This window comes from Myotis brandtii, unplaced genomic scaffold (genome assembly GCF_000412655.1).
Source record: "Myotis brandtii unplaced genomic scaffold, ASM41265v1 scaffold144, whole genome shotgun sequence".
Classification (NCBI taxonomy): domain Eukaryota; kingdom Metazoa; phylum Chordata; class Mammalia; order Chiroptera; family Vespertilionidae; genus Myotis; species Myotis brandtii.
Window position 1 is genome coordinate 4,962,659 of NW_005355159.1, and position 9,633 is coordinate 4,972,291.

The following is a 9,633-nucleotide window of genomic DNA, read 5'->3' on the forward strand; positions in this document are numbered from 1 at the left end:
ACTCAGCAGCCCATCCCAAACCTCAGCAAACCTTCGCCAAGCTTTAATTTTCCCAATCATGAGATGGAAATTGCATATATTGGTAAAAATTACTCTAATATCCTCAGATGAAATGGTCCGAGAAGTAGAGATTAGTGTAATGAATTGCTGTGCTTCGGGGAAGGAAAGACTCTTCCTAAAGACTTCTTGTTGTATTTTTTTTTCCAGCTTCTTTCAAAATGTCTACTGTTCACGAAATTCTGTGCAAGCTCAGCTTGGAGGGGGAGGTAAGTATATCATTTTCACTTGGTGTCATTTTTGCAAATTGTACATCTCTCTGGATAATACTATTCCCTTTTCTTGTGCAACTAAGAAAATGGGATAAAATTTAGACAATCACTCCCCATCCTGGTTCTCCGTTCTCCCCCAATCCATTGGTTGCTTCCCCAGTGAGGGAGGCAATCAATCTATGTGTCTCTCTCATGTCAATGCCTCTTTCTCTCTCTCTCTCTCTCTCTCTCTCTCTCTCTGTCTCTCTCTCTCTTTCCCTCCCTCCTTCCCTCCCTCCCTCCCTCCCTCCCCCTATCCCTTCCTTCTACTCTTTCTAAAAATCACTGGAGAAAATATCCTCAGGTGAGGATTAACAACAACAAAAAAGATCCTGAGGATTCGGGGCTTGTAAGTGTCCAGGAAGTTATTCCACACAAGAACTTACTTCTTTAAAAAAAAATTATTTTAGTACCTGGGAAAGCTTTTCTCCTAAAAAGCTAGGATGTTTGTTCTTTTTTTTGTTTAAAAAAATTAAATAATGAGCCTACTGTGATTCATCATGTTTCCTTTTTGCTTTGGCTATCACGGAGCTCAGAATTATTTTTAATTATCTTTCCCAGGAAATAGGTGAATCTATAATTCTGGTGCATTTGCTTCTCTGTTTTATGTTAAAATTTGTCACACTACATGTGAGATTATATCATTACAAATACTTTTAGGATCAAGTAGAATATAAATTATGAAAATGTAACGTATCTAAGAACATCATACATCTTTTTAAAAAATATATGTATATTTTATTGATTTTTTTTACAGAGAGGAAGGGAGAGGGATAGAGAGTTAGAAACATAGATAAGAGAGAAACATCGATCAGTCGCCTCCTGCACACTCTCTACTGGGTATGTGCCTGCAACCAAGGTACATGCCCTTGACCAGAATCGAACCTGGGACCCTTGAGTCCGCAGGCCGACGCTCTATCCACTGAGCCAAACCGGCTAGGGCCATCTTACATCTTTTAGGTCATCTTGACTGAAATGGCTTTACAAAAACTCAGCAGTGAGTGACACCGGTTGTAGGCATGTCTTGGGAGAATTTTCATGATATGCTCTCAATTAAATTAAAGTACCAAGAAGCGCTCGCTGTGGGTCGACCGCAGCTTGGAGCATGTGGGTACAGAACCCTCTATTGTCTGTGGTGCTTGACATCAAAATGTTCAGATGGACGGTGTCCATGCAAGCACAGGTGTTACGGTGTGGAGAGCCTATACGTACTTCTAATCTTTCCTTTTGGAACTGGTGCCCACTGCTGTTGGCAACAGTACAAGCTGCGTATTGAGGTCCAGGCAGGTCCAGGAGCTGAGTGATTTCTTCCTTTAATGGACCCGATCGTTATATCGTCTTTAGAATCAGGTGTCCTGACAGGGCTTTTCGAGCAGCCTCTGAGGTCACTGCACTCCAGTGTGATGCGTTTCTCTGTCTGGGGAGATGGGCCTGCAATAGAAAATGCCATGTTTTCTCTAGCGTTTTGAGGGAGGATCACTTTTGCCTCAATAATTTGATTTTCAGATGTGTGGATTTACAGGTAACAGGTTTAGTTATCCATTTAATTTTGTTTCCATGGATACTATAAAATTATGCCAAACGTTGCCCTTCTCATGTTTGGGTATAGGATGAGAGAGCACTTTGTAACAGAAGCCACACATGATGTGGCTCAGTGACCAGACCATCTGCTTTGTAAATCATGGATGGTACTGCCATTACATAGGGAGATATTTTTCCTTAGATTTCCACCCACACTTTGCAGCCACCATGGCAGAGAGAGCTTTTCAAAAGAGCACGTTGTTCTTACCTTTCCCTGAGTGTGTGCTCGGTTCCCATTGAGTTCATCTTACTGGAAAGTTTAAGGCGTGAAGTGAGGTGGAAAACACCTGGGTAGCTCATTGTGTTCCTGAGTTATACATATGAACTGGACTTCCTGCTTGGCCAGGAGAGTTACAGGCGCATTGTGAGACGTTTTGTCCAATTCTGAACTTAGATTTCTGGCTTGTCCTGGGACACGCATTCAAGGGGATGGACTCTTAGTTGCTTCCCTGTATAAGCTCCCTGCTAACACAACCAAGTGGTGGGAGAGGGAGCTGGTGCCCATAACGTAATGTCTGTGGGTGGAGAGGTCAGTCAGGGCGCCTTAGTCTCTGCCTCTTTCCAGGAACCGAGCCAACACAGAGTCGCATATTATGATGGGTTTTATGTACTGGGGGAGGCGGGGGTGGTTCAGGATGGGGAACCCTGGCACTGAAAGTGGGACAGTTGTGGGTGGCTGTGCCGGCCATCAGCCAACCAAAACCACATTGTCCGTCCTCTTGTCTGTCCTTTGTGCTTGGGGGGGGGGGGGGGGCGGGCAGGGAGGAGGAGAGCTGCAGGAGCTTCAAGGGGAGGCGAGCTGACCCTGTGGGAAGGAGCAGGTTGTTGCCCTCACCTCTCAGGTGGGGTGGGTCCATCCCATCAGGAAGGCTGATGGGCTTTGAAAAACATTGCGACCATACCCTCTTCCTTTGAAATGTTTTTCAAAGCCCATTACCCCACGTAGCTCAGTGATTGTCATTGACCTATGAACCAGGAGGTCACGGTTCGATTCCTGGTCAGGGCACATGCCCAGGTTGTGGGCTCAATCCCCAGTAGGAGTCATGCAGGAGGCAGCTGATCAATGATTCTCTCTCATTATTGATGTTTCTCTCTCTCTCTCTCTCTCTTTTCTCTCTCTCTCTCTTCCCCCCTTCCTTTCCTCTCTCCCTGAAATCAATAAAAATAAAATTTAAAAAGAGATGGCTGTTTAAAAAAAAAGGCAATAAGGAAAAAAAAATACTAGTTAGAGTGGTAGGCAGGGGGAGATAGTGATAATACAGCAGAGGGAGGGGACAGAGAGGAGAGGGAAGAGCAGGAGGAACTGGGCCCACATGAAGGAGGATGTAGCCACGTGGCCTGACCACCTTGGTGTCACAGCGGTGGCCCAAGGTGGGGGAGCTTCCTCACTTTAAGAGGCAAGCAGGCCGGCGTTTTGCATTTGCTTTTAAACACATCATGAGCTCAGCCAACAGGCCCAAGTGGAAATTCGTGGGCCTGTCACAAAAACTTGGCAGAACACACTTGCTATTCAGGCATTTTCACATTCTCCGTTTGTTTTGAATTGTTGCCAGCCTAATGTGAATGCTCTTTCAAACCTCCCCAAATCCACAGGTGCTTTCGAATGCCCAGCTTTGTGTTGCCTGCTTTTGAGCGTGCACTAAAGTAAGAAAAGTGGACATATAGACAGCACATTCTAAACTCACCGGGCCTTTGAGGAAGAATTCTCACAGGAAACAGTGCAGTTCCTTATCTTATATTTGGTGGCTTGTTCATACTTAAGTGGTTCTCTAGTCTACGAATGATTGGAATTGTTAAAAGAAACAGTAGGAAAAATAAATCTATTGTAGAAATCGATGTTTCAACGAGAGGATCTTCAGTGTGCATGATGTGGTTGCCTGTTTGTCTTTTGCCCTTAGCACTCCACACCCGTAAGTGCGTACGGGTCGGTCAAAGCCTACCCCAACTTCGATGCTGACCGGGATGCTTTGAACATTGAAACGGCCATCAAGACCAAAGGTAGGCATTTGTAGTTGTCTCTTCATCCTGCCTCGAATCTCCATACATTGGGCATTCGCAATTGTCTTAATGGAGCAGATTCAACCCTACCTTACCCCACACCTGCTTGTTTTCATCCCTCCCTCCTTTTCCGCCTCTTCCCTCCTCAATTTGGAGAGAAGAAGATCTAAAACATGAGAACATAGTTTAACCAAATAGCATAGCAACATGGAAATCGGCCCAGGCTGAGAGCAGCCAGGACCTGGGCCCCCGGTGTGCGCTTGGGGCCCCGCCCTTCCCTCTGAGGCTGCAGTGCCTCTCCTGTCAAGGAAGAAGTTGGTCATGGTGATCCCTAAGGGCCTTTCTTTTTGTCCTGATTCCCCTTGAATTTCATTATGTTTGTTGGCAAAATGCTGGGGAAATTTTACTGCTTTGCTCTTAGATTGATCTAATGAGAGAAAAATTCAGACTCTTTTTTATTTTTGGTGACTCTACAAGTCACGCCACTCCTTAGGCCTGGAGCTGGAATTGGAAGAATTGTTGGAATGAGTATGTTTCCTCGAGTTTCAGGATGAGTAAGAGGACCAGGAGGCTAAAAGCCTCCCTATCTAACTCCCGCAGATAAAGCCCTGGATTGGATAGAATTGAGCAAGAGTGTGTTCAAGTCATCACGCTGTTCTCTGTGTCCACGGGAGTAAAAGTTCCGACTTTTGGGCTCATGTTAATGAAGCACGTATCTTTGGGGTTTCCCCATCCCCGGAATCCCGGGAACCATGGTGATCACTGTGGTGATGCTGTGATTTCACCACTCGTTTCCCCTTCTGGACTTCCTCTTCACTGTGAGGATCCTTTACATGCCGTGGTTTTAACACAGGGTGGGGAACATCCAGCCCAAGGCTCATATAAGGCTTGCAAAATCATTTGGTCTGGCCCTCCCAATGCATTAATTAAATGTGTGACCAATTGTAGCAGGTTAATGTTTAAGTTAATAATTTTTTATGGCCCAAGAATGATGTTATAAATATCCAAATGGCTCTTGGCAGATAAAAGGTTCCCCACCCCTGTTAACAGGACCTAGGGCTTTGTTTCATCTGCCTCACAGCAGCCTTGCGTTCCGGGGGCCACCGTGGGCACTTCCCAGAATGGCTGCCTGGATCACGGAAGGGAGAATAAGGAAGCGTCCAGATTTGACCTTTAAAAAATCTTCTTTTTTTGGTGTTTGTAAATGACCATACTTGTCAAAGGCCAGGTTGGGAAGCCAGGAAGTCACTAATCAGAAAATAAACTAAAATCTGCAGGGCTTATCTCAGTACAGTCAGTACTACTCAGTGGAGTGTAGTGGATGAGAGTGTGTGTGATCATGGGTTCAGATCTCGGCTCTGCCACTAATTCACTAGCTATGTGACTGGAAAATTACTTAACTTCCTTAAGCCTCAGTTTTTTCACTAGTAAGTAGGACTCATCAAAGCTCCCACCTCACAGGGCTATTGTGAAGTACCACCTAGCATCTTTGCTTAGTGCCGGGCGTTTTCACATTGCTCAAAATAGTTTCCCTTAACACACACACACACACACACACACACTCCACTTTCCTAAAACTCAGCCTGTCTCGTTAGTATTTGGGTGTGTCTACATTCCTGGGGCTTCCCATCATGCCATCGTGGGAACACACTCCAGGTTCAACAGTTAAACTCATCTGACGAAGATGGTGCCTTTCACCAGCTGGAGACAAAGACGGCCTTTGTCCCTGCGTGAGAAAGCTTTTCGCACACTGGAATGTTAAGATTGCGCAAAGGAGCTCTGGTAACGGCTGAAACTCCCATGGCAATAAAAATACCTTCAGGCCCTTTCTAAGTCAGTAGAAAAAGACTGTAGTTTCTAAGCAGAAACGTCTGCAAGGCTGAGATTTGGATTCCTGCTTTCTCGCTTGGTCACAAGCAGCTGACATCATCATTATCCCAGTTACAGCTATTTATTGAGTTTATTGATGCTCCTTATGGGCACGCATTGCACCAAGCACTTTCGAAACTCTCATCGTAGGTGGACTTCAGATTCACCCTCTGATGTAGTGCGCCATCCTCCCAGTCCACGGGGGACATTGAGGATTAACATGCTCTAGGTCTCTCGGCCTTGGTTCAAACGGGTTTGAACAGAGTTCTGGCCAGCCCCAGGCTGTGTGCCTGAGCATCCCGACGCGACACCAACCTGCCAGGACTTGTGCTGAGGGAATGTCAGCCACAGAACACGGGATTCTGTTGTTATCAGACTCCTGTCATGTTTGTGGTCCTGCTTTAGGTTCCTCTCTTCTTCTCTTTCAGAGGTAAAGCCCAATGAGTTCTTTTAGGAACTATTTTTTTTTTTTTTTTTTGGTGCCTAATGATTTTACAGCGTAATTAAATTTTCTTGAGTTGTCAGTTGGTCCTTTAAAATATGAAATCCGTCTAGGCAACTATTGAGAAGGAAGACTATGATATGCATATAGAGCTCAGTGTACCAATCATGTGAGTGTCAGTATTGGTTATGATAGTGAAAAACCCAGATAGCTTCTAGCTGGGGGGTGACTTAGTAAATGGTGGTAACTCACGCTACATGACATAGAATGTCTGTAGAATATTAGAGACCAGAAAATAAAGTTTCTGAACAATTTTTAACATTTTTATTTGATGTAGTTCACATGCCATACAACTTGCCTATGTGAAATGTACAATTCACTATTTTTTCGTGTATTCATGGACTTGTACAGTCATCACCATAATTTTCCAACACTCATTTTAATATGAATTCACCATAACTGTGACAGTTGCATTAAAAAAGGACAGAAGAGAGTATGTACAGTATGATTACACCACCACTTTTTTTTTATGTCAAAAAGGAAAAAAGGCATTATTAACTGATATATGGAGTTATGGGTAATTGATCCTTTTCCTTCCTTGTGCTTTCAATATATTCTGTATTTTTAAAATTGTCTATGATGACATATTTACCGTCATAATGGAAGGCAATACATTTAATTACGAGCTAAAATGAAGTTATTCTTCAGGAGGGTAAAATCCCTTTTGTTCCTTTTCCTTCCCTTTGATATTTTTAGATAACTAACACCACTTAACGAATGAGCTAATTAAGATCTTAACCCTCCCTTTTAGAATGCCTTCTCCCTTCAGTGTAATTAAGAAGCTGCGCCACACCTTGCCCCCACTCCCTCCTCAAACGCTTTACGGGGAGGACACCATGCTAAGTAATTGGTGTTTCCTTGACATGAAAGGAAGGGTAAACCTCAAACGCTGATACAAACAAAAGCCAGAGGACCGTGAAAAGGAAAGATGACTATGAGGGCCTTCTCTCCTAGGAAGGGTGCCCTAAGTGTGTGTGCACACGTGTGTGCCAAGTGCAGAGCATGCTGGGAGGAGCCTGCTCCATCTGACACAAAGTCTACTTCCTTGTTGTGTGAGCAATCACCTGTGGCGGAGGGTTAATCAGTTGCTGTTAAACACAAGGACTGCAAACCCTGAGCAGGCCTGGAGTGGGGAGGATTACCAGCAGGAGTCGGCCTGGGTGAGATCTGTGGGCTGGCACGGCCTGGACTGGTCAGAGGGTCCCAAAGCAGCTCTTCCCCATCTCTCCCCCTCCACCTTTCTCATCTCTCACCTGGCTTGGTGTGGTGTCTGCCCCTTTAATGGGCCTCCTTGCCTCACCCATTGCAGATTTGTTCCTGTCTTCATTTCTAGGTTGCTCGGTGCCCCAAACAGAGCCTTTGCTCTGATAGGAGTGAGCCACCCTCTTCTAGAGCAGCGATTGTCAACCTTTCTCAATGCTCGTGGCACATGAAGTAATTACTACAATTCTGCAGCACGCCACAAATACATTTTTGCCAATCTGATTTTAAAAGTATAATTTTGATTCTCTCATACTGGATAGCTATTGTCATTTTCTTATTTGACCATCTAAGGGAAAAGAGGTCAATGTCCCTGACTAAATAGTCAGGTTTTACATGTTTTAAAAATCCTTGTGGCACACCAGCGTGCCTCGGCACACCAATTAAAAACCGCTGTTCTAGAGGGAGCATTAGCCCACTCCTGACATCCAGCTGGCTCCCCTTCACCCCTCAGCCCCAGCTGACACACAGCCTCTTCTCCAAGCTGTCTTTGAGGTGGAGGCAGAATCCATCATTTCATTTTCTATGCTCTTACACAGCTCCTGTCACATTGTGTTGTCATTACTTACATATGGATTTATCTCTCCCACCAGAATGTCAGCTCCTTGAGGGTAAGGACTTTATTTCACTAATTGTATTTAATCTTATTTACACAGCCCTCAGGACTGTGTGAGAAGGTATACATTTCACCGGAATAGTCTAGTGCACACAGACACAGAGCACACAGTGAGTGCAGGGAGCGGGGCACACGGCTGGCAGAGAAGGTAGCAAAGAACAGTTTCAGAATCCGGACAGCATCCGACGAGGGTACCAGTCCCCTAGTGAGCTTTGATCTGTTTTCACAAAGTGAATTTAGCTCACTCTCCTAAACCTGCTTTGTTTCTAGTTTGATGGGGTCTCAGTAGTTCTTGGGTATGTTACCTACACCCACTGCACGGTTACTTGGTGTTATGCTCTGGCTTGAGGTAGACTGTACAATTACTTACCTTAATTTAATGTCTAGTTAGAAACTGAATAAAGCTGTGCATAAGTAGTAATATTGCTTAATTAACAAGAGGTTTCGGAGACTTAAATCTGTAGGAGTCTCGTGGTCTAGATTGGCCTTGGGTTAAATATATACTGTGGCGTGTACAACACAGCTGTGAATGGTTTACCATATGGGTCCAAATAACTAGAAAGGAAAGTCAGCTAAATGAGAAAAGGATGAATCTAGACTACATCAAATAGATTGTAATTAGAGGCAGCACAACCCCGGAGTTAGTGTAAGTGCCAATAAACTGGTACAGCTTGGGTCTCTCTCTCTCTGGAAGGGGGGGTAATGAGTTGCCCTATTATTATTGCCAGTTTTGATTTCAGCAGTATTTGTGTTCTCCGGAAGGAATGCAAAAGCGGGTCTGTTCTTCCCCCTTCTCAAAGGCATAAGTATAGAAGCGTAACTGCAGCAAGTTTTTGCACATTTTTTCTTACGTTTGAAAAGTGGAACCATTTAAGATTTATTTCCGGCGTGGCCAAAGCACCAGCAGCCCGTGCCAGTGGAGAGCAAGACAACAGGGCACGTCTCGGGCTCACCAGCACACCGAGGCATATGCACTGAGTTGAGAGAGCTATTGGGCCGGTACTCTCTAGAAGATGCCAGGAGGTTGAGTGGCTCTGAAAAGTAGCTTCTCTCCTCTCAGAGGCGGTAGGAGGTGGGGGCCCAGACCATCAAGACCCCCTACGTCAGAGTGAGTGTCCTTGTGAGAAAGGCCTTGTGACGCGCGTTGCCCAGGGTGTCTCACGCTCCAGGAGGGAGCATTCCTGCAGCCGAGGCCTTGCCTTGTACGAATTTACTTTCGATGGAGTTCTGCTCTTACAACACTGCTGGGAACAAAGAGGGCCAGTGCTGAGTTACAGTCACCTTAGAGCACAGGTTTTCTGATTTTCTGAGTTCTGTCTACAGAGGATGGGGGTCGGGTACAGAGGCCCAAGTGGAGCTAAGACGCTGGTAAACATGGCTGGAGGATCTGTGCTCCCTTCCTAAGTGGTAGTTCTCAAGGATTGTTGCCTGCCTCTCCCTGAGGAAATCCAAATACCACGTCACCCAGGGATGATGGGAGGATCCAGATCCATCCTTCC

The 9,633-nt window shown here is 45.2% G+C and overlaps 1 protein-coding gene across 2 annotated transcripts in view; it reads left to right on the top strand.

Moving 5' to 3' along the window:
* Positions 1 to 9,633, top strand: part of ANXA2 (annexin A2) — a 63,284-nt gene that overhangs the window by 9,446 nt on the left and 44,205 nt on the right. For both annotated transcript variants that reach the window (XM_005861112.2, XM_014535505.1), the window contains exons 2-3: positions 208 to 266; positions 3,788 to 3,887. In XM_005861112.2, coding sequence (XP_005861174.1) covers positions 219 to 266; positions 3,788 to 3,887 — 148 coding nt within the window. In that variant the 5' untranslated portion in view covers positions 208 to 218. The remainder of the gene's footprint in view (positions 1 to 207; positions 267 to 3,787; positions 3,888 to 9,633) is intronic.